The sequence below is a fragment of the Mastigoproctus giganteus genome, chromosome 4 (assembly GCF_048544385.1).
Source record: "Mastigoproctus giganteus isolate SK-2022 chromosome 4, ASM4854438v1, whole genome shotgun sequence".
In the NCBI taxonomy this organism is placed as follows: Eukaryota; Metazoa; Arthropoda; class Arachnida; order Uropygi; family Thelyphonidae; genus Mastigoproctus; species Mastigoproctus giganteus.
The window spans coordinates 178,072,176-178,098,431 of NC_143578.1; the positions used below are offsets into that span (position 1 = coordinate 178,072,176).

At 36.4% G+C, this 26,256-nt stretch overlaps 1 protein-coding gene across 1 annotated transcript in view; it reads right to left on the reverse strand.

The window, feature by feature from the left end:
* Nucleotides 1–26,256, reverse strand: part of LOC150087223 (proto-oncogene vav-like) — a 433,316-nt gene that overhangs the window by 140,719 nt on the left and 266,341 nt on the right. The window contains exon 13 of the mRNA XM_090371895.1: nt 24,596–24,644. Within this exon, the coding sequence (XP_090228021.1) occupies nt 24,596–24,644 (49 nt within the window). The remainder of the gene's footprint in view (nt 1–24,595; nt 24,645–26,256) is intronic.

Here is a 26,256-nt window from a genome sequence, read left to right on the forward strand (position 1 = left end):
TGCTATTAGTTAAGAAGCACATAAAATCCAAGGAAGTGAAGCCAGTTGACATGGCTGGACAGTGCAGTGTCGAGTCAGTTTGGTGTTCATAAACATTGGGAGATCAAAATTAAGAGTAGGAGTGTGCTATAGGCCTAATGACTCTGATGAGTATAATAAACAACTGTACAGGGAAACAGAGTGAGCTAATAAATCAGTCTTATAATGGGAGATTTTAATTTCCCAGATATTGAGTGGAATTTGTGGGTTGGTCACTCACACATACTAGCAAGGCTTTTGTGGATTTATTGGATGATTGTTTTCTACATCAGAATGTTCGGGAGGCAACTAGAGGGAGTAATACTCTTGATTTGATTATCAGTAGTGATTCTTCATGTATTAAGAATCTGCAGATAAAGGAACCACTAGGTGGCAGTGATCAGTGTGCTGAAATGGGATTTACTCAAAGAGGTAACTACCATCAAGGTAAAGGGAAGGGGTTTTGCTTTCGTAAAGGCGACTACGATGGTGTGAGACAGTATTTAAATTCTATACAGTGGGACCAACTGATGATGTTACCAACAGCAAATTCAAAATGAGAAGCATTCAAAGAACTTATCTTGAAAGCTACTAGGCTTTACATACCAACTAAGAAATATTGTTCAAGGTTCAGGCCTAAATGGATGTCAGATGAACTAATGAGACATATGGCAAAGAATAAAAATGCATGGAATACATATAAATTAACATGTGACACAGAAGCCTATGATAGATATAAGTTGATCTGTAACCAAGTTACAAAGGTTAGGCAGGCGAAGGCAGATTACGAGAAATCTTTGGCAAAGGACGCAAAGAAAAACAGCAAAGATTTCTTTACTTGTGTAAACCCTAGAAGGAAGGGGATGAATCAAATTGGCCCACTTGATATCGATGGTTCAATTGTTGATGATCCTGCTCAGGTAGCTAACAAACTAAATAAATATTTTGCATCGACGTTCAAACATGAGGAGTTATTCAACGAGGGGAATGCCAGAGGTGTATTCAACTCTGGCAGTAAGCTAGATAATCTTGTAATAACTGAGAGTAAAGTGGAGGAGAAATTGTTGAAGATAAACACAAGAAAGGCACCTGGAGTGGATAGGACCTATCCAATTATATTAAAGGAGGCAGCAAAGGAAGTAAGCAAACAATTAGCCATAATTATGAGACATTCCTTGGACTCAGGGGAGGTACCCATAGACTGGAGATGTGCAAATGTGACCCCAATTCATAAAGGAGGATCAAAGGATGATACAAGTAATTATAGACCTGTGAGTTTAACTTCTGTTCCAGGAAAATTAATGGAGGCACTGGTTAAAGAAGCACTGTAGGATCATCTAGACAAGACTTCAGTTATAGCTCGGACACAGCATGGTTTTGTTAAGGAAAAGTCTTGCCTGACCAATTTGATTTGATACTATGATGCAGTCACAAAAGAACTGGATGCAGGGAATAACTTTGATATTATATATTTGAATCTTAGAAAGGCTTTTGATACACATGGATACACACAACAGTCTTCCATGTCGCACATGGAAGACTGTTGCACAAATTGGAGCAGTGTGGCATTGGAGGCAAATTGCTGCTATGGATAAAGGGGTGGTTGAGCGGGAGAAGACAGAGTGGTAATCAATGGACACTGCTCATTGTGGACTAATGTTATCAGTGGAGTCCCTCAGGGTTCAGTGTTGGGTCCATTGTTGTTTTCTGTATTTATAAATGATATTGATGATGGTATATCAAGCTTAATTTCCAACTTTGCAGACGATACAAAGGTTGGCAGGGTTGTTAAGGACACTACTGACACTATACTGCTGGAACAGGATCTGGAAAGGTTGAGCAGATGGGCTGAGAGGTGGCAACTGAAGTTTAACATTAACAAATGTAAAGTACGTACTACTTATGGGAAACAGCAACCCCAGAGCAACATATCAACTCTGTGGTACTACACTGACAGTGGTAGAAAATGAAAAGGATCTGGGGGTAATTGTGCAGGCAGATATGAAGTTCTCTGAGCAGTGCAGATGGGCTGCAAGAGTAGCTCATGGTGTCTTGTCAATGATATACAGGAATTTTTCTAGCAGGGATAAGGAGGTGATAATTCCCTTGTATAAGGCAATGGTCAGGCCACACCTTGAGTACTGTATACAGGTCTGGAGGCCTCATTTCATGAAGGATGTAGAGCTGCTGGAACGAGTAGAGAGAAGGGCAACAAGATTAGTGAATGGAACAAAGGGTTGCTCTTACGAAGAAAGGCTTAAGTTTTGCAAATTAGTGTCTGGAGACTAGGCACCGGTGAGGTGATCTGATAGAGGTGTATCAAGCCTTGAATGGTTTGAACATGCTCAATGCTGATGGGATTCTGCCTCTTCCTCAGAATAATCACCTGAGAGGGCATAACTTCAAATTGAAGAAAGACAGATGTAGGATAGATGTGCGGAAATTTGCTTTTAGCCAGCTTGTAGTTGGTTGGTGGAACAGACTTCCATCCCTTGTTGTGGAAGTTGATAGCCTAAATAAATTTAAGGCTCAGCTGGACGGTATTTTGAACGAACAGAGGGGTGAAATGGAAGTGTGTGTGTTTTTTTTTTTTTTTTTTGGCTGATGCTGCGTAAGCTTGCTTTCTTGCATCATATGCCTCTACTAATGCTAATGTGAGGCTGAGAATGACCATGGGCTTCATGGTGAAGAGACCATTACCAAGTAGTAATCTGAAGTTCCTAGATGACTGCTAAAATTGACTGCATACTTAAAAGGGATGTTGGTAAGAAAAATATCAAGGGTGTTGTGGTTAAGACTGCCTGGTATTTTGGTAGATAAATGAACAAGCAGGCTGCGTGACGTCATTAGTAATCAGAAACGCCTCAAAATCTCAACTGGCATGGTCCATGCAACTAGAAAACTGAGGCCAAGTGCAGTTGTGAACATTAAATTCACCAAAGAAAATTACCTCAATGGTAGGAAAATTAAAGGGGAGACAGTAGATTTTCATATATTTCAAAAGTGATTACTGGAATTGGGAGAATGATAGAGATAACAGATGACTGACAGAAAGTGGCAGAGAGATTTTAAGTTAAAGTAGATCAAAAAGTTGAGCTTCCAAATTAGAAAGTCTCTGACAAGGAACAGCAGAAACAGCATATGCACAAGTACCAACTCTGAAGGAAAGAAACCATACAGCAAATATATCAGGCACGTGAGATGAGCAGTAGTTGAGGAGACTGTCAAAAAAGTAGGTGAGACTTAGTAGATTGTACGTGAAGTGAACATCACTGACAGTGGAAATGAGAACATGTATGTTTGTGAAATGAATGAAAATGTTTGTGGGATGCTTAGATCTTTTTGCAGATGTCTATTCTATTAGTTTGATTATTTATTATACATTCAGTAAATAAAGTAAAAGTATAGGGGGGCCCATGTTGTATGAATTAATAAAATCTTTGGATATGGCATACACATAGAAAGAATATACTGAGCTCCTTGATATAATGTGGCCTTGATAATGCCTGACACGTACACACTACCTGAAATCCCTCCAGTCAGTAGCTAGCAGATTAAAGGCAGCAAGATTATTCATTATCTCATCTGAATACTTCTTAGGGAGTTAACAGTAATATCTGGTAGATTATCTAGCAAACGCCCTGTAAACATAGTTTTAGAGCTATTCCTTCAATATTTAAGTAATACTAAATCTTATTGTAATGCCCATCATAACCCGTATGGTGTAGGTGTATAAGACTGAGATGTATAAGTCTTTGAAATGTTTAAGTAAACTACATGCAAATGGCATCTTTACTTATTCTCAGATGACCCACACAAAATAATTATACAGAAATTTGCATTCAGCCAAAGTATAATACATTTTTTGGGATAAACTTCCAACTAGCATTGTGTGTGTAAAAAAAAAAAAGAAAAGAATAATTTCTTTCCATCATTGATCCTGTTTAAATACAGAAATACTGAGAACATTATTTGAACAGCACCCACTCAACTTATTAACATGTATTTTCTAAAGCTGACAGTCAGGTTCTAAGAAAGGGATTCCCAAACTAATCAGCGTACAGTCCTGCTAAAATTTTAACAGCCCCGAAGACTACAATGATTATAGTGCTTGACACATTCTATTGTGTAAAGCACCATTTTGTCTTTTCACTCTAACTTCAGATGATGCAACTGTTAGTTTGAGATGTCATGCTTGGGTCTCTAGAATTTCCTAATATTGTAAAAAGAATATTAAGATTAACATTTAGCATAAAATTATACATGAAAAGTTAAGTTGTTAAAATATATTCTGATATTTCAAAATGAAAAAAAAAAAAAAAAAATAGGAATATCACATTACCCCAAGTAACTTGTCCACCATCTGCATCAGGAAAGAAAAAGGGCAGGCAGGTAAAAAGAAGAAAATGGAAGCCAAATTTATAAGGATTGTTAGTATGCTGAAAATATAGGTTATCTGTGCACTATTTTTTCATGCAATAAAATCATGCAATGAATAAAAGATGTATATATAGTTTAATTATCATGCCAGATTTAAAAAGATACATGCAAAATGCCCATACAATTTTTTAAAATATAATATATGCTATGAACTTAAAAATATATGGTTAAAGCAAAAACAAATCTTTTGAATTATATCTTTCCATTGTTAATATCTGATCAGAACATTGTTCTTTGTATTGATAGTTTCTAAAAACCTCCAGAATTCAGGCTTCAAAGCTGTGCAAATTCAAAACCTGAAATATTTCTAATAGAGAATTACAGAAAATATATTGGTTAAAAAAAAAAAAAAAAAAAAAGCACAATCAGAAACATAACCGTATTACTACTCCATACATTTTTGGTTCTTTACCACCACTATTTTGTTTTAAACTTGTGTGAATTTGTTGGCATGATAGCTTTGATTCTGGTCTCATGAACCCACATACTTCTTCACACAAAGGAATCACTGATATATAGGTACTGCTAACACCTGTTATATAGCCATTACCAGAATAAGTACAGATAATTAAAAATTCATAGCTTTACCACATAGTTTTAAGTTTATCTAAAATAGTTGATCTATTAGAAACAATTTTCTGAACCAGTGTGTGTATGTACACACACACACAGGTTCTGTCTTTATTTATATATACACACAAACTGGTTCTGTCTATATATATATATATATATATATATATATATACACACACAAACTGGTTCTGTCTATATATATATATATATATATATATATATATAAAAAGACAGAGAGAACAATATGTATTAGTACTTTAGTAAGAGCTAAAATAACCATAGTAACAAGTATAACACATAAATAAAACAAATAAACAGTGTTCATTTTAAAAGTAATACCAAAACAGTCAAAGGAAAATACAATTCATTATTCAGAATAATTAATAATTAACAGACAATTTATGAACTATGAATGCAGGAAGTGTCCTCCATTATTAGCAATACATTTGACTATATTTTCAATGCTCAATTTGAGTTGGTGAATGCTTCATCGATTTCTCTCATAACCCCATTAAAAAAAAAAAAAATCTTGAATGTTAAATTAGGAGACCTAAGTAGCCAAAGACCTTTTGATATGATTTAATAGGGCAACCTGTCATACTCCACACTCAGTTGTTGAGCACGGTGTGCAGGTTTCCCCATCCTGTTGGAGTCAGATGTAGTAGCAGCAGCATGTGATGCAAGAAAGCAAATGCATCAGCTTATGCAGCATCAGCCAAAAAAAAAAAAAAAAAAATTTACAAAACAATTCTCTCTAAATGTTTGTCCAATTCCTCCTTAAATTAATTTAACCTATCAACTTCCACAATGACAGGTTCCAGCAATTAACCACCTGCTGGCTATTGGCAAATTTCCGCATATTTATTCTATATCTGTCTTTTCTTAATTTGAATTTATGCCCCCTTAGGCTCGTAATCTGAACAAGTGGAAGGATCCCATCAGAATTCAGCGTGCTCAACCCATTCAAGGCCTTATATATCTCAATCAGATCACCACACAGGTGCCTAGTCTCCAGCCACTGCAATTTGCAGAACTTAAGCCTCTCTTGATAAGAGGATCCCTTCATTCCCCTCACCAATCTTGTTGCCCTTCTCTGTACACGCTCAAGTAAATCTACATCCTTACTAAAATGAGGTCTCCAGACCTGTACGCAGTACTCAAGGCGTGGCCTGACCATTGCCTTATACAGAGGGATAATCACCTCCTTTTCCCTGCTAGCAAAATTCCTATATATCATTGACAAAACCCCATGACCTGCCCTGGCAGCCTGTTGGGACCGTTAAGGAAGCAAAAACCCTTTCCTTTACCCCTGATGGTAATTATATCTTTAAGTAATTCCCACATCAGTACACTGTGAACACTGCCACCTAGTGGTTCCTTTATCTGCAATGCTATAAACTGCAATATGATGCCTTGGCAAACATCAGAGGTAACCAAACACCAATTTTTTGGTGTTTGGTTACCTCTAGGGGGTTTAACAAAAAATATTCAGATTTGCAGTGCTCCATATTCTCCAGCTTTGACTTAACATAGCTAGCTACTAAGAAGAACCAACACACTGGTATTTAATCGAAAATTTTGATATTTCACAACAAAGTAAAGTTTTAAACCATTAACAGTACCATAACCTTTTAACATTATCCTGAATTTGAAGCCCACACATACTGTGAATTCAGTGTGGGAAAAGTTATAGGTGTTTTTTTACAGTGAAATGAGCTGAAGTGATATCCCATTTTAATGCTGTATTTCCGTAGAGACTTGTTTGCAGATTGCAAAATTGTCTCTCTAATGTCAACTAAAGTATATGTAAGGACAATTTTCTTTTTCTTATTTTCTCTTATTCCATCTGATCCACACTTCTTTATTATCTTAAAATTTTCTGCCGTGCATGGCTGGTTAGTGTTAGGGAATTTTAAAACAAATTTTTGTTGACATTCAATGCAAGGCTACATTTCCAAGTAAGATTCCACTAAAAAAACATGTTGCTCAATGGTATTTATTCACCAGTAATAATGCATGCAACTTGAAATGCAAAACTGTCACTTCTTCCAATTACATAACATCCTTCACCTGCATCCCCAAGCAATTATACCAACAATTGTTACAGACAAATAACATGGGTTTACTTTTAAAATGAACATCCTGTACAAAATAAAATTTCATAAGGTAGCCATTCACAATTACAGATCTGGCAAAAAAAATCATCATATAATGAACAAAAATCTGATACAACAGTTTCATTTCAGAATGTGAAGTAAGTTGTACATAAATCTGTCTGCTGAATGTACACAACACTAAATGATGTAAGATTCCAGACTATTAAAATTAAGAAATGCATACTTCAAATGTGGAACTAATTTACGAAAATTCATGATATATATAATCTTCAAGAACAGCAAATTAAAAAAAAAAACCAAGAATTAAGAAAAAAATTAAAAATCTCATGATATACATAACCCCCAAGAACAGAAAATTCCTCTACTTTTTTAATACATTGTCAAACTTTGTATTTTTTTTTTTTTTTTCATTTTGCTAACTCATGCTTATGCTACATTGGACCTATTATGCAATATCCAAAAATATACTTTACCATTGATGGTATGTATCCTATAGTTGGATTGCCTCTTTCTGGATGAAGTTACCAAAGAAAACCATTCCAACACCTGCCTCATCTGAGTTTGTTTGTTTGTTTGGTTTTTTTTTTGGCGCATTAGCTACTAAGGCTATAATGCGCCAAACTAAGCCTCATCTGAGACTGCATAACAAATCTCAGGTGAGGTAAGTGTTGTTGTTCATTACTGAAAGTTTTTTGGATATAGAAACACATTTCACACAGTGATCTGTGTTTCTATATCCAAAACTTTGGTTTAGTAATGGTCATTCCTTATTAAGCAAAGATAAATACAATAAGCATGGTTATAGTGATCCAGTTTGTAAATTGAATTTTGATTCTAATAAACGGCGATTCTAATAAGCAAAAATCAACGAATATTATTGACAGGCTACAAAAATAAAGATATAAATCACATGAAAATCGGACAAATATTATCTACAAGTTAGCAAAATAAAAATAAATTTACGTACATAGCTTAATTAAGGTACATTAGAATTTAGTATTAGTTGAGGCATATGATGCAAGAAAGCAAACTTATAGAGCATCAGCCAAAAATAAATAAATAAAAATAATTATATACAATAAAAAAAACCTTCCCATTCCACCAAACTGGTTACTCCAAATATTTGTCTAGTTCAGCCGTAAATGTATTTAAGCTATCAACTTCCACAACAACAGATGGAAGTCTGTTCTAGCAATCAAATTCCACCCATCCGGTTACTCCAAATGTTTGTATAGTTCAGCCATAAATTTATTTAAACTATCAACTTCGACAACAACAGATGGAAGTCTGTTCCAGCAATCAACTACCTGCTGGCTAAAGGCAAACTCCCACACATCTATTCTACAACTGTCTTTCCTCAATTTGAATCTATGCTCCAACAGTTTCTTAATCTAAGCAAAAGGAAGTATCCCATTAGCATTGAGCCTGCTCAAACCATTCAAGGCCTTGAACACCTCAATCAGATCACCTCACAGATGGCTAGTCTCCAGATGCTGCAACTTACAAAATTTAAAGCCTCTCCTGGTAAGAGAACCCGTTTGTCCCTCTCACCAATCTTCTTGCCCTTCTCTGTACTCGTTCTAGCAAATCTACATCCTTCCTAAAATGAGGCTTTCAGACCTGTACGCAGTACTCAAAGTTTGGCCTGAACACTACCTTATACAAAGGTATAATCACCTTCTTGTCTCTGTTAGCAAAATTCCAATATAACAATGACAAAACTGCATGACCTGTTCTGGCTGCCCATCTGCACTGCTCAGAGAACTTCATATCTGACTGCATAAATACACCCAGGTCTTTTTCATTCTCCACCTCCCTGAGGGTAGTACCACACGGAATGTTACTCTTGGGTTACTGCTAACCATGTGCAATGCTTTGCATTTGTCAATATTAAACTTCAGTTGCCACTTCTCAGCCCATCTACCTAACATTTCTAGATCTTGTTGCAGTAGCATACTGTCTTTACTATCATTAACAACCCTGCCAACTTTTGTATCACCTGCAAACTCGGACGCCTAATATACCTTCATCAATATCATTAATAAATACACAAAACAACAATGGGCACAGCACCGATACCTGGGGGACTCCACTAATAATATTAGTCCATGTAGAGCAGTGTCCATTTATTACCACTCTCTGCTGTCTCTCATCCAACCATCCCTTTATCCATTGCAGCAACTTGCCCTTAATTCCGTACCACAATTTGTACAGCAGTCTTCCATGTGCAACAGTATCAATAGCTTTCTGGAAATTCAAGTATCTAATATAAGAATTATTTTTTGCATCCAGTTCCTTTGTGACCACATCGTAGTATCCAATTAAATTGGTCAGACAAGACTTCCCCCCCTAACAAACCTATACTGTGTCTGAACTATTACCACAGTCTTGTCTAGGTGATCCTGCATTACTTCTTTAACCAGTGACTCCATTATTTTCCCCCGAACAGAAGTTAAACTAACAGGTCTATAATTCTTTGCATCACCCTTTGAACCCCGTTTGTGAATTGGGGATACATTTGCACATCTCCAGACCATAGGGACCTCCCCTGAATCTAAGGATGCTCTCATAATTATGGGTAAGGGTTTGTTTACTTCCCTTGCTGCCTCCTTCAATATAACTGGATAGATTCCACTTGTCCCAGGTGCCTTTTTTATATTTAACTTCAACAAATTTCTCCTCCACTTTGCTCTTATTTATTACAAAATCATTTAGCTCCACAATTTCTCCTCCACTTTGCTCTTATTTATTACAAAATCATTTAGCTCCCTGTTATAACTTCTGTCCTCCCCTTTCTTACAGTATTCCTCATTTGTGAATGTAGATGCAAAATACTCATTCAGTTTGTCAGCTACCTGAGCAGCAGCAGCAGCATCATCAAAAACAGTTGAACCACCAACATCAAGTGGACCAATCTGATTCATCCCCTTCCTTCCTTCTAGAGTTTACATAACTAAAGAAGTCTTTGTTGCTTTTCTTTGCATCCTTTGTCAAGGATTTCTCGTAATCAGTCTTCACCTGCCTAACCTCCTTTGATTAGTTAGTTATTTGGTTTTTAAGAGCATTAGCAACTAAGGCCATATTGCTCCGGGAATATGCAGTGGTCATTCCCTGACCTTTCCACATCCTCTTTATTTGGTGGTGACGGGCTCGAACCCCGGTCTAATCAAGAAATGTGTGCTACGCACTGCTGCTCCTTTCTGTGACTTTGATTACAGAGTATCTTATATCTGCCATAAGCTTCTGTGTCACATGCTAATTTATATGCATCCCACACATTTTTCTTCTCTGCCACAAGCCTCATTAGTTCATCTGACATCCATTTAGGCCTAAATCATGAACAGTATTTTTTAGTTGGTATGAAAAGCCTAGTAGCTTCCAAGATTAATTCCTTGAAGGCTTCCCATTTATAATTCACTGTTTTTAACATCATCAGTTGTTTCCACTGTAGTCAACTTTACAAAAACAAAAACCCTTCCCTTTACCCTTGATAGTAGTTGCATCTTTAAGTAAATCCCACATCAGTAGAGTGCGATCACTGTCACCTAGTGGTCCCTTTATCTGCAAATTCCTAATGCATGAGTCATCACTGCTGATAACCAGATCCTCTGGTTGCCCCCCATACATGCTGCTGTAGAAAACAGTCATCAAATCCACAATTGTCTTGCTAGTTTACAAGTGACCAACCCACAAATTCCAATCAATATCTGGAAAGTTAAAATCTCCCATTAAAAGACATTCTGATTTACTGGTCTACTCTATTTCTCTGCACAATTGTTCGTTGTACTCATCAGAGTCATTAGGCCTATAACCCACTCCTACTCTCATTTTCTCTTTCCCAGTGTTTATGTCACATCAAATGGACTCAACATTGCACTGTCCACCCATATCAACTGGATGCACTTCCTTCGATTGGTGTGTTTCTTAACTAACAGCATAACCTTTCCTCCTTTCCTATACACATTGTACTTCCCAAATTCCAATTCTGCACTGCTTATATCTATGTGACACCACTTCTGATATCCCAACAATATCTGCCTTTGATGCCTTGATCAGCGCTTCAAATTCATCTACTATACTTCTAGCATTGGTGTACATGCAAGTAAACGTGCACCTGTTCTTACTCTTAGTTACCCTAACACAGCCTATGTATTTACTTGTTCCATGATAGCTCCCAGCAACTCTTGAAATCCCCAGAAACTTACTCTCTAGGCTGCTGCTTAGTACAATAGAAGCAGTGCAAGAATTGCTTTCACTCTGCCTGCAGCTACTGTTAGTCTTTTAGTCTGAGAATCTCCCCAAGCTAGTAGTTTTCCGACCCTCCTAACACTGCCTCGATAGCATCAGCAAATATTCTTCCACTTTTTCTATTTAGGTGTATCCCATTCCTGTAGGAGCGGTCTCTCCTATTAGCAAGCACAGACCATGCTGAAAAAAATTCTGCCCCATGAGTCTTGCACAATCTCTCCAAAGCCAAATTGATTGTCAAGGCTCACATCATATGCTCCCTCCTATCATGTCTGGGGCAGAATTGCAGACACCTTCAAATTCAACCCGAGCTCGCAACTTCGCGTCTTTTTTTTTTTTCAACATTGACCTGTACTTGTTAATTAAATCTGCAGATGATTTCTTACTCTTAAGGTCATTAGTGCCAACATGTACAACAATATCACCTTTGTGCCCTTAAAAGATGATATCTGCTTTACAATGTCATCAACTTTTGCCCCTGGCAGACATACTCTGGTCCTGTTTCACCTATCCTTTTTGCATAATATATTCTCCATCTCCCTGACAATAGAATCACCAACAATAACTAGTTTCTGTGGGACTAGCACATTCTGCCTTGGAGATTTCTGCTTTGTTGCTTGATGTACAGGAGTGAGCTCTGGCATTGAGTTGGGCAGCTGAGAGCTTAATGGAGCCCCTCTTATTAATTTCCTTGAGGGCATCTACCCTACACCTCAAACTCTCGTAGATGCTAATGAGAACACTAAGTTAGTGCCTAATTTTCTCAGTCTTTGCACCTAGCACACACAAAGACATCCTTGGCACACACAAAGACATTGTTGTTAGAGTGCACTGAAAAGTGCACTCTAACAACAATTTTGTCAAATTAAATCAAAGGCTGAAGAATTTTTCACTTAAATGTTAAAAATTATCAACAGTTTATATTGTTGCACATCCAAAATATTGCCAAGCACGAAAAGGTTAATTTTGTTCTTAAACAAGAATTCATTTTGTGAGTACATTCATATACCAGTTGAATTTACACATTACTCCACAATGTAACTGATAGCCAATTTATTTTCCAAAAAAAAAAAAAACATAATAGTAATCTAGTGAATAGTCCTCTAGTATACTAAATGATTTACAAATTACTCCACAATATAACTGATGGTCAATTTATTTTGAAAAAAAAAAAAAAAGAAAAAAGAAAAAAAAATTACACCAAGTTAAACTTTATATTATGGGATTCTTGCTAATCTCTTGATCATAAGCAAATCACTTAAGACTGGAAGAAATCCTACGGCACAAGGTAAATTAGCTGTCAGTTATATTGTGAGCAATATGCAAATTCAATTAGTAAATGGGATGCAATCCAAAAGCCTGGAGGAAAGATATTATTGTAAACAAAGAAATATATGTATGGAAGGAATAAAATTTTTACTGCATTTAATTTAGACATACAGTGAAACTCAGTTGAAGAATCATTGAGGGGACTCCAATATTCTTGTCACTGTTAACTATTAACCCCAACATTCTATGTTATTATCAACGTTTATTTTTAGTTTGGAACAGAAGTTAGTGTTATGGCATCCTCTTCTTACTGAATAAAAAGATGCTATGAAAGCAACGAAATAGCCAATTAAAGAAAATTATAATGAATTTATTGCAAATCAGTAGACCTCTACTCTTAGAAGCAAGTTCAGGAAATCATTGAATTAATGATCATAATTATAAGTGTCTCAAAAGCTTCCAGATACAGAACAAAGGTGAACTATTAAACTACTTAGAGAGATTCAAAAAAAAAAAAAAAGAGTAGTATTACTGATTGGCTAGCAGTTATGTACAGCAACGTATATCAACGTCACAAAAATCAGAGAAAGTTCATACATACTCTTTTGTAATGAATGTCCTACGATAAATTGCTTTCTGATGATGATCAGTTACCTAAGTTAACAAGAACAACAGTACATCATTTACTGCATGATCTCATCTTCATAAGTATACTTATCTTTCATCTTTGGGACCACTATTAAGAAAAAAAAAAAAAAAAAAAAAAACCACTATAACGTAGATTACTATTACAAATAAAACACACTGGTGGACACCGACCAAATGTTTTACACGTTCTAAACACAACCTATACTAGCAGTTGGATCACTGGAAGTTTGATGTTATAACTAAGGCATGCAAATTTGAAGTGATGTTGTAACCAAAATAAAATGATACAATTTATATGGAAATACGTTTAAGTTGACGAATTGTGATATTACAGCCAAGTTCTCACTATTTCCAATGTTGATAAGACAGACTTTCACTGTATCTGAATTGAAATTATTCCACAAATCTTCAGATGATAATTTTTTACTGTTATAAAAATGAGAGGCAGCACAATGATGAAATGTATTTTGTAGTTCATGAAAGAACAACTTGCATATCAAATTTATTTCTGGCAGGCTCTTTCATATCTCATGAAAGAGCTTCACAGTATTACTAAATGTATCATCCATCTTCCATATGACTTTTGAAGATGGATCAAATATGCTTCACAGAATATTTTTCTTTAATTTCACACAATATACCTGTGCTCTCAATTTTCTATCTTCTTGAAAACATTCTATTTTGTGATTCTGCCAGCAAGCAGAATATATATATATATATACTAGCAGTGCCCATTGTAAAATTTCAGAATTGGTAGCAGATTTTTCTCTAGTTGTCCCGAAGAAATGTAGTGTGTGTTTTGTTGTAAACAAGTAAGCCAGTATGTGTTGAATCCTGTATCTGAGGAAACTTATAAATTTTCTTTGATTTCACCATTTCAGACTGAGGCTGAATATATTTGCAGAACACAAAAAGGTGTATCTTCTTTGCCGAAAGGTATGTTCAACATGACACATCTTCCTAAATGTGACATAATTCTAAATCCTTAAATTAAAATGTATTAAATATAACAAATGGCAAAGAGTGTATGAGCTTGTGTGCACAATGTGAGCTGTTTGTTCATCAGTTAATGTTAAACAAACAATGCAGTGGAATAGTAGTAGTAGTGGTGGCATGTGATGCAAGAAAGCAAATGTATGAGCTTATGCAGCATCAGCTAAAAAAAAAAAAAAAAAAATATCACACCATTCCCTCCAAATGCCTGTCCAGTTCCTCCTTAAATTTATTCAACCTATCAACTTCCACAACGACAGATAGAAGTTTGTTCCAGCAATTAACCACTCGCTGGCTAAAGGCAAATTTCCGCACATCTATTCTACATCTGTCTTTTCTTAATTTGAATTTATGACCCCTTAGGTTCGTAATCTGAACAAGTGGAAGGATCCCATCAGAATTCAGCGTGCTCAACCCATTCAAGGCTTTATATACCTCAATCAGATCACCGCGCAGGTGCCTAGTCTCCAACCACTGCAATTTGCAGAACTTAAGCCTCTCTTGGTAAGAGGATCCCTTCATTCCCCTCACCAATCTTGTTGCCCTTCTCTGTACCCGCTCAAGTAGATCTACATCCTTCCTAAAATGAGGTCTCCAGACCTGTATGCAGTACTCAAGGCATGGCCTGACCATTGCCTTATACAGAGGGATAATCACCTTCTTTTCCCTGCTATCAAAATTCCTATATATCATTGACAAAACCCCATGACCTGCCCTGGCAGCCTGTCTGCATTGCTCAGAGAACTTCATATCTGACTGCACAATTACTCCCAGGTCTTTTTCATTTTCTACCACCTTAAGTGTAGTACCACACAGTTGGTACGTTTCTCTGGGGTTATTTCTACCCATATGCAGTACTTTGCATTTGTCAAGGTTAAACTTCAGTTGCCACTTCTTAGCCCATCTGCCCAAATTATCTAGATCCTGTTGCAGTAGCAGACTGCCATTACTGTCATTAACAACCCTGCCAACCTTTGTATCATCTGCAAACTTCGACATTAAGCCTGATATACCTTCATCAATATCATTGATAAATATACAAAACAACAGTGGACCTAACACCGAACCCTGTGGGACTCCACTAATAACATTAGTCCAAGAAGAGCAGAACCCATTGATTACCACCCTCTGTCTTCTCGCACTTAACCATCCTTTTATCCATTGTAGCAACTTACCTTAATACCATTGTGCTCCAATTTGTACAATAGTCTTCCATGCGCAACAGTGTCAAAAGCTTTCCTGAAATCCAAATATATGATATCAAAATTGTTTTTTGCATCCAGTTCCTTTGTAACCACATCATAATATCCTATCAAATTTGTCAGACAAGACTTTCCCTTAACAAACCCATGCTGTGTCTGAATTATTGCTGCAGTCTTGTCTAGATGATCCTGCAATGCATCTTTAACCAGCGACTCCATTATTTTACCCGGAACAGAAGTTAAACTAACTGGTCTGTAATTACTCGTGTCACCCTTCGATCCCCCTTTGTGAATTGGGGATACATTTGCACATCTCCAGTCCGTGGGAACCTCCCCTGAGTCGAAGGATGCTCTCATAATTATGGCTAAGGGTTTGCTCAGTTGCTTTGCCGCCTCCTTTAATATAACTGGATAGATCCCATCCACCCCAGGTGCTTTTCTTACATTTAACTTCAACAATTTCTCTTCCACTTTGCTCTCAGTTATTACAAGGTCATTAAGCACCCTGCTACAATTTGATAACCTTCTACCATTTTCAAACCTTAATAATTCCTCACGTGTGAATGTAGATGCAAAATACTCATTCAGTTTGTTTGCTATCTGAGCAGGATCATCAACAGTCGAACCATCAATGTCAAGTGGACCAATCAGATTCATCCCCTTCCTTTTAGAGTTTATATAAGTAAAGAATTCCTTGCTGTTTTTCTTAGAATCTTTTGCCAAGGATTTCTCGTAATCTGCCTTCGCCTGCCGAACCTCCTTTGTGACCTGATTACAGATTAACTTATATCTGCCATAGGCTTCTGAGTCACTTGATAATTTATATGCATCCCATGCATTTTTCTTCTCTGTTACGAGTCTCATTAGTTCATTTGACAACCATTTAGGCCTAAACCTTGAACAATATTTCTTAATAGGTATGAAACTTTTAGTAGCTTCCACGATTAATTCCTTGAATGCTTCGCACTTAGAATTTACTGTTGGTAACATCGTCAGTTAATCCCACTGTACAGAATATAAAAACTGTCGGAGACCACTGTACTCACCTTTACGGAAGCAAAAACCCTTTCCTTTACCCCTGATGGTAATTAAATCTTTAAGTAAATCCCACGTCAGTACACTGTGATCACTGCCACCTAGTGGTTCCTTTATCTGCAAATTCTTAATGCATGAATGATCACTGCTGATAACCAGATCAAGAGTATTACTTTCTCTGGTTGCCTCTCGAACATGCTGCTGCAGAAAACAATCATCCAATAAATCCACAAAAGTCTGACTAGTGTGTGAGTGCCCAACCCACAAGTTCCAGTCAATATCTGGGAAGTTAAAATCCCCCATTATAAGACATTCCGATTTACTAGCCCACTCTATTTCTCTGTACAATTGTTCATTGTACTCATTCGAGTCACTAGGCCTATAACACACTCCTACTCTAATTTTTGCTTTCGCAGTGCTTATGTCACACCAAACTGACTCAACAGTGCACTGTTCATCTATATCAATTGGATGCACTTCTTTTGATTTTATGTTTTTCTTTATTAACAGCATAACACCTCCTCCCTTCCTATCCTGTCTATCCTTTCTGTACACATTGTACTCCCCAAATTCCAGTTCGGCATTCCTTATATCTGGGTGACACCACGTCTCTGATATCCCAACAATATCCGCCTTTGATGTCTTGACCAACACTTCAAATTCATCAAATTTATTTACTATACTTCTAGCATTGGTATACATGCACCTATTCCTATTCCCAGCCACTCTAACACATCCCATATACCCACCTGTTTCACGATGACTGACATCCATCCCTGAAACCCCCAACAACCCTCGCTCCAGGTCGCTACTTATTCTAATAGAAGTTGTGCAAGAATCACCTTCACCTCTGCCTACGGCTACTGTTAAACTATTAGTCCTTGTATCCCCCCAAGCTATCAGTTTTCCGACCCACCTAACACTGCCTCGATAGCATCAGCAAATATTCTTGCACCCTTTCTATTTTAGTGTATCCCGTCCCTGTAGAAGCAATCTCTCCTGTTAACAAGTACAGTCCAGGCTGAAAAAAATTCTACCCCTTGAGCCTTGCACAATCTTTCCAGGGCCGAATTGATCGACAAGGCTCTCATCATATACTCCCTCCTATTGTGTCTGGGCAGAATTGCAGACACTTTCAAATTCAACCCTACTTCACGGCTTTTTTTTCAACAGTGACCTGTACTTGTTAAGTAATTCTGCCAGTCTCCTACTCTTAATATCATTAGTGCCAACGTGTACAACTATATCACCTTTTGTGCCCTTAAAAGATGATATCTGCTCTACAACGTCATCAACCTTTGCCCCTGGCAGACATACCCTGGTCCTGCTCCACCTATCCTTTTTACACAATATATTTCCCGTTTCCCTGACAATAGAGTCACCAACAACTACTAGTTCCTTTGGGACCAGCGCAGTCTGCCTTGGGGGTTGCCGCTGTGTTGCGTGATGACCAAGTGCAAGCTCTGGCGTTGGTGTGGGCAGCTGAGAGCCTGATGGGCCCCTCAATTTAGATCTTTCGAGGGCATCCACCCTGGCCTTCAAACTCTCATATAGGCCCATAACAACGCTGAGTTGTCACCTGATTTCCTTACACTCCTTACATCGCGCACACACAAAGACATTCCCTATGGCAATATCATGTTCCGTTCCAGATAGTTCGGCAAACATTTCACAAGTTGCACTTTTTTTAGGCTGTGATGCGTTGGAGAATCGCCCCGCGCAGTTCTCCCCTGAGTCACAGTACTCCTGCCACTTTGTGCCCATTGCTTTGCTGCTCTAGTTTGGGGCATGATATTTTAAATTAATAAGATCAATAAATTAAATTAAATTGATGAATACTAATGATTACTTCTTTCTTTTAAGGCAGAAATTTCGCAATTGGTAGCAGAGTTTTATTATTATTATCCCCCCCCCCAAATAAAGGACACGATTGTGCAAATTGTTAATTAGAAAAAAATATCTTATAAACTTAGAGAACTGTTTAACAGTTAACATCTACCTGTGGCTCCATCTATGAAGTGAATATTTCTCATTTGTACTACAAAACTGGCCCATTCCATAAAAAAAAAAAAAATTCTTAATTTTTAATTTTAAAAATTTCGTGCACACCTAGGAAGAAATAGTTTTAATTTAAGACCACTTCCAGCCCAATCGATTAAGCCTGTGGTTCAGGCTGATTGTCGAAAGAAAACGCCTCCCACATTAATTATATAGATACACATATTCTATAGCTAAAAAATAAGGGAAAAAATTCCCATAAACATCTCAAGGTTTTTTATTTTGCAGATATTACACATTAATAATAAATTATAAAACCATGTTAAATAGCAAAACATTTGTCTTCAAATTTATGACATAAAAATATGACTATGCAGAATGGGCTTTAAACTGAACAAAACATACATACAAATGACAACATGAGTGTTATTACTCTGCATGACATATATCAATTATTCGGTTTGGAAACCAAACCAATTATATGGTTTGGTTTCGAGGTAGAGTACTAGCAGTACTAATGTATCTGTTACTTGAGTTTCAGATTCTATGATGATTGTTTCACCATTTGAAGTATAGCATTTTCTATATTATGAGAGATACTATAATTCTTTTGCCAAATTAACTGATATAATTATAACTGGTAGTGAGGTTTATAAGAATTAAGCAGCTGCTGTTTGCAGCTAGGACAAAAAATTTCCAGCTCGAAGAGTACCAAATCATAAAATATTTCTTGCTGTGGAGAGAGACTGGGGAGGGGAGGTTCAAATCATTATAAGTAAACACTACTTTCTTGGATTTTAGGAAAGCTTTTGATACTGTTGCACATGGAAAACTACTGGACAAGTTGGAGCAGTATGGCATTAAGGGCAAGTTGTTACAATGGATAAAGGGATGGTTGAGTGGGAGAAGGCAGTCTTTTCCCACTGGACACTGCTCTTCATGAACTAATATTATTGGTGGAGTTCCCCGGGGGTCCGTGTTCGGATCATTGTTGTTTTCTGTATTTATCAATGATACTGATGAAGGTATTTCAGGCTTAATGTCCAAATTTGCAGATGATACGAAGGTTGGTAGGGTTGTTGACAGTAAGCTACTGCACAGGATCTAGAAAAGTTGAGATGGGCTGAGAGATGGCAACTGAAGTTTAAAATTGACAAATGCAAAGTAATGCATATGGGTAGCAGGATCCCCAGAATAACATACCAACTGTGTGGTGCAACACTCAGAGTAGCAGAAAATGAAAAATGTCAGGAGGTAAATTTTGCAGTCAGATATGAAGTTTTTTTGAGCACTGCAGACAGGCTACAAGAGCAGCTCATGGGATCTTGTCATTGATATATAAGAATTTTTCGAGTAGGGATAAGCACCTTGAGTACTGCATATAGGTCTGGAGGCCTCATTTCAGGAAAGATGTTGAGCTACTAGAACTTGTACAGAGGCAATGAAATTAGTGAATGGAACAAAGGGTTGCTGTTACCAAGAAAGACTTAAGTCCTGCAAATTGCAGCATCTGGAGACTAGGCACCTGCGAGGTGATCTGTTTGTGTACAAGACCTTGAATGGTTTGAGCAAGCTCAATGCTGATGTGATTCTTCTTCTTGCTAAGATTCCACACCTGAGGGGGCATAAATTAAAATTGAGAAAAGACGGTTGTAGAATAGATGTGCAGAAATTTGCCTTTAGCCAGCGGTTGGCTGATAGTTGGAACAAACTTCAATCTGTTGTAGTAGAGGTCAACAAGTTTTGGAGTGAATGGATGGGTGAAATGGGAAGTTTTTTTTTTTTTTGGCTGATGCTATATAAGCTTGCTTTCTTGCACGATATGCCTCTACTAATGCTAACAATGGTACGGGAAGATATTTATGAACTTCAAATATTGAAGAGCAAGTGCTTCTTTCTATTTTAAGTATCTCCTATCACAACTACCAGAAGATTGTCCGGTCATGTATATATGGAGGGAGTAATACTCTTGATCTGATTATCAGTAGTGATTCTTCATGCATTAAGAATCTGCAGATAAAGGACCCACTAGGTGGCAGTGATCACAGTGTGCAGATGTGGGATCTACTGAAAGATCTAATTACCATCAGGTGTAAAGGGAAGGGTTTTGCTTTCGTAAAGGTGGCTATGGGGGTCTGAGACAATTTTTAAATTCTATACAGCGAGACCAACTGATGATATTACCAACAGAAATTCTAAATCTGAATCATTCAAAGAATTAATCTTGGAAGCTACTAGGCTTTTAGCTACTAGGCTTTTCATACCAACTAAGAAATATTGTTCAAGGTTTAGGCCTAAATGGATGTCAGATGAACTAATGAGACACATGGCAGAGAAGAAAAATGCATGGGATACATATAAATTATCAAATGACACTTGCCTATGGTAGACATAAAACTGGTATGTAATCAAGTCGCAAAGGAGGTTAGGCAGGCAAAGACAGATGAGAAATCTTTGGCTAAGGATGCAAAGAAAAACAGCAAAGAGTTCTTTACTTATGTAAACTCTAGAAGGAAGGGGATGAATCTGATTGGTCCACTTGATATCGTTGGTTCAATTGTTGATGATCCTGCTCAGTTAGCTGACAAACTGAATGAATATTTTGAATCTACATTCACACATGAGGAGTTATTCAGGGAGGGAATGCCAGAGGTTTATTAAACTCTGGCAGTGAGCTAAATGATTTTAGAATAACTGAGAGCAAAGTGGAGGAAAAATTGTTGAAGTTAAACATAAGGAAGGTATCTGGGGTGGATGGGATTTATCCAGTTATATTAAAGGAGATGGCAAAGGAAGGAAGCAAACCCTTAGCTATTATTACGAGAGCTTCCTTTAATTGGGGGGAGGTCTCCATGGAATGGAGATGTGGAAATGTGACCCCAATTCACAAAGCAGGATCAAAGGATGACACAAATAATTACAGACCTGTTAGTTTAACTTCTCTTCTGGGGAAATTAATGGAGGCACTGATTAAAGAAGCACTGCAGGATCATCTAGACAGGACTTTAGTTATAGTTCTGACACATGTTTGTTAAGGGAAAGTCTTATATGACAAATCTGATTGGATACTATGATGTGGTCACAAAGGAACTAGATGCAAAAAAATAATTTTGATATCATATACTTAGATCTTCGGAAAACTTTTGATACTGTTGCACATGGAAGACTACTGTACAAATTGGAGCAGTATGGCATTAAGGGCAAATGCTGCCATGGATGAAGGGATGGTTGAGTGGGAGAAGACAGTCTTTTCCCACTGGACACTACTCTTCATGGACTAATATTATTAGTGGAGTTCCCCAGGGGTCCGAGTTCGGCTCATTGTTGTTTTCTGTATTTATCAATGATATTGATAAATACAGATACACTTTGGTGATATAGGCATATTGATGAAGGTATATCAGGCTTAACGTCCAAGTTTGCAGATGATACGAAGGTTGGGTTGTTAATGACAATAATTAATGACAGTACGCTAGCTACTGCAACAGGATCTAGAAAAGTTGAGCAGATGGGCAGAGAGGTGGCAACTGAAGTTTAACATTGACAAATGTAAAGTACTGCATATGAGTAGCAGTAATGCAGAGTAACATATCAACTGTGTGGTACTACAATCAGGGTTGGAAAAGAATGAAAAGGACCAGTGGGTAATTGTGCAGTCAGATATGAAGTTTTCTGAGCAGTGCAGACAGTCTGCAAGAGTAGCTCATGGTGTCCTTTCAATGATATACAAAAATTTTCTAGCAGGGATAATGAGGAGATCATACCATTGTAGAAGGTGATGGTCAGGCCACACCTTGAGTACTGTATACAGGTTTGGAAGCCTCATTTTTGGAAGGATGTAGAGCTGCTGGAACGTGCACAGAGAAGGGAAGCAAGATTGGTGAATGGAACAAAGGGTTGCTCTTATGAATAAAGGCTTAAGTTCTGCAAATTACAGTGTCTGGAGACTAGGCACCTGTGAGGTGATCTGATTGAGGTGTATAAGACCTCGAATTGTTTGAGCAAGCTCAATGCTTATGGGATTCTTCCTTTTGCCCAGATTAATCGCCTGAGTGGACAAATTTAAATTGAGGAAAGACAGTTGCAGAATAGATGTGTGAAATTTGCCTTTACCCAGTGGGTGGTTGATTGCTGGAATAAACTTCCATTTGTTGTGGTAGAAGCTGACAGCTTAAATAAATTTAAGGAAAAAGAACTAGACAAACATCTGGAGCAAATGGATGGGTGAAATGGGAGGGGGTTTTTTTTTTTTTTTTCTTTTTGTTTGGTTTATGCTGTATAAACTTGTTTTTTCATGCATCATGTGCCTCTACTAATACTAATGCTAATATTTCATCTGAAGCATATGGATGACATTAGATGAATGTCAATTGTATCCATTTCATGGTACACCTGTAAAAGAATTGTTGCCACAAGATATGAATAAACTCAGAAACTTTTATTAGGCTTATTTCACAATATACACATGATCCTCAATTTTTTAGCCATGTTTTTGTAACAGATCAATTATGTTTTACAAAAAATTAAATTCTCAACTCTCAAAACACTCTTATCTGAACTGCAGAAAATCCACATACAATTGTCAGTACTCAACACACCCTTTCCTTCAATGTTTGGTGTCATGTTCTTGGGGACAATCTTATCAGTCTATTTTTTCTCCAGCAAGGCTTTCAGAAATAGAGTAACTACATTTTCTGCAGAATTTGTGGGAACTATGAAGAAATATACATCTTTAAAATTGGCAGAGGATGTGGTTTATGCAACAGAAGATGTACTGGCCCAGTTTTCCTGTAATGTTCCCAACTTTGTAAATAAGGAGTACAATAACAATTACAATCATCCAACCTCAAAAGCCCTTTGATTACTTTGTGTGGAGCCTCATGAAATCCACAGTTTATTCTATGCATACCAAGAGAGGACAAACTGAGAAATCACAATTCTGAAACTGCTAAAACCATTAAGAATAGTTGTGAAATTTAAAGACATGACAAAGAACCATGTTTTGTTGTGTCTGAATTTGCAGAAGTGATGAAAACCCATAATTCTCCACTAAACCAAATGGGGAAAAAACTGGTTCACTTTGAAAGCTGCTTTAGATGCTTTCCATTTTAGAAGTTTATTTCAGTTTCTTTTTATGTTTTGCAATTTATGATTCATGTTTAACATCTTAGAAATAAGGCTGTTGAGGTGCACATTTATAGGAACTTTTCTTATTTATAGGTAGAACATGATACATTTGTTCCATGAAATTCTGAAACACCCTGTATAAGAACCTCTGTATCTTTTTCCACAATGAACAGAGTTCATCACAATATGAATTTATATTCAGATCTGCTCTGATCCAAGTGCCAAACAGAAGATTATTCATAATTTTGCACAAACAATATTTAGTTCTGTTAATGAAATTTTCTGCACTTTTGATGAAAATAGCCTTGCCTTCTACATCTTTCATGTTTTTATTCTGTCTTCAAATAAAAATCCCACAAAGAGAAGACCCTCTGCATCTGTGAAATGTGAAAACATACTGATGCCAGCCACTTTAAAATTTATTAATGCTAAGTAAACACCTTTTCCCATGTAATGTAAATGATTTTTATCATTCATAAAAAAAAAAAAAGATTAACATTATTTTATGAAGAGCTACTTCCATGAACTAGACATTTCAATCATCTCTACCTTCTTGACAGGAGAGATGTTAGGAACTTAGGACTAAAGACCAAGTTTTTAAGGCTATGTTTAAGTCTAAGACTATGTGATTTAATGCATGCATAACCCCAAGGGTAGATCCTCCATTCCATCAAATGAACTATCACATAATGCTAAGAGAAATCACATGTAGTATAGTTATTCCTTTCCTCTGGCTGACTATAACTAGACAAGCAGGAAAATTATATAAAAATTTAAGAAAAGCACTCTGCACTTTTCAAAATCCTTAAGCAAAAATCATATTTGTTGTAGAAAATCCCAGTTCATTAGAATACACTAATTTCTCTTAATAATACCATTTAATTATTAACATTGCTTAAATATTATTAATAAACACAATTTACTTACCCTTGTTGACTTGCACATTAGCATCACTTTATCAAATACAAATATATATCTGGAAATAAAAGCAATTTTGTTGAAACATGTACAAAACATATGACTGGCATTATTTTTACCAAGGAAAAACATGTGAAGTGAAAGACTATGTTTAATAATAAAGCTTTAATAAAGTAATAAAGAACCACTCCTTGAAAATAGAAGCCTTACTTATCATTACACCTAGTGATATGAGTAAGGAATATTCAAGAATTATTTATACTTAATCGTGTCCAGATTTGATCTGAAAATATACTGCCCACTACTGCAAAATAGAACTGGACAGATATGTTTAAAATTTACATGAATGGTGTTCAGGTATAAATACAAGGGTAGTTCAAGGAGGATTGAGAATTTTATTAATTTTTTTTTTTTTTTTTTTTTTTTGGCACTTGGTATCAATAATACAGATGATATTACTGTCAACATAATCTGCTTCATCTAAACACTTGTGAATATCTTTCTGTCGCTGGAATCAAAATTGTAAGGCTTCATAGGACTTCAAATAATGTCAGTAGAAATTTTTTACTGCCTAAGAAAGCTTATAAGGGGTCAAGCAAATGATAATCAGATATGAATTTATTTAACAAAAATAACACATATGCACTTATTAAGAAAAACATGGGTAAATATTTTATAAATACACTTAAAATGAAAACAATTTAAACAAATGTCCACACATTGAGATATATCGGTTGTTAGCATTCATATTAAAATAACCAAATGAAGTCAAGAAGCAGGCTTATTTTGCATCTGCCCAAAACACACACCCCCATCATCAGAAAGCATCCATCCTGAACTTTGACGAACTCTTCACCACAATCCGCCTTGGAAGGTAATTTATTTCCAATGATCTTCAATAAGTCAAAAACCACGAGATTTGGTCTTCTGTGATTTTATAATTGTACCCCTTAGTTCTTGTCATATCTACTAGCAAGAATATACATCTTTCCTTTATTTTATTCATTCCATTCAGGTTAAGAAAAAATTAATAATACATTCGAATCCGGTTATTTGGGACATGTCGGGACTAGTGCATTTTGGCCTGATTAAGCGGCTGCCCCAATTATCCGAAGTTTCATGTAAATAGTTAAAAATACAATGGATCCCCACTTTACAACTGGTTCACTGTACAATCAAATCATGTTACAACAGACTCACTATAGTAAAGTATAGTTTGCTATATGATGTGTAGTAAGCGCCAGTCATTGTAATCACATTTGTGAATTGAATTTTAATTCTATTAAACAGCAATTCTAATTAGCAAAAATAGGAGGAATATTATCCACAGGCTATAAAAGTAAAGATAAATTAAGCACAAACATACCCATTATTACCTTACCAATTAAAAAATTGAATGATATGTGAAAATCTGAAGAAAATACGTGATAATCGGAATAATTAATATGTACTGTAATATGTACATGCTAACTAGTTGACATTTCTGTTCACTAACATTTGTGGGTGGAGGTTAAAATTTAAAACAGTATAAAGATAAGCAATCAATAACAAAGAACACGGCACACACAAGAGAACGGAGTAACGAGTTAAAAAGCTTTAAAAATAGGAATGAAGAGAAGATTCTGAAAATTAATTTTTTTTTATATAACTGAAGATTCCAGGGAATGTAA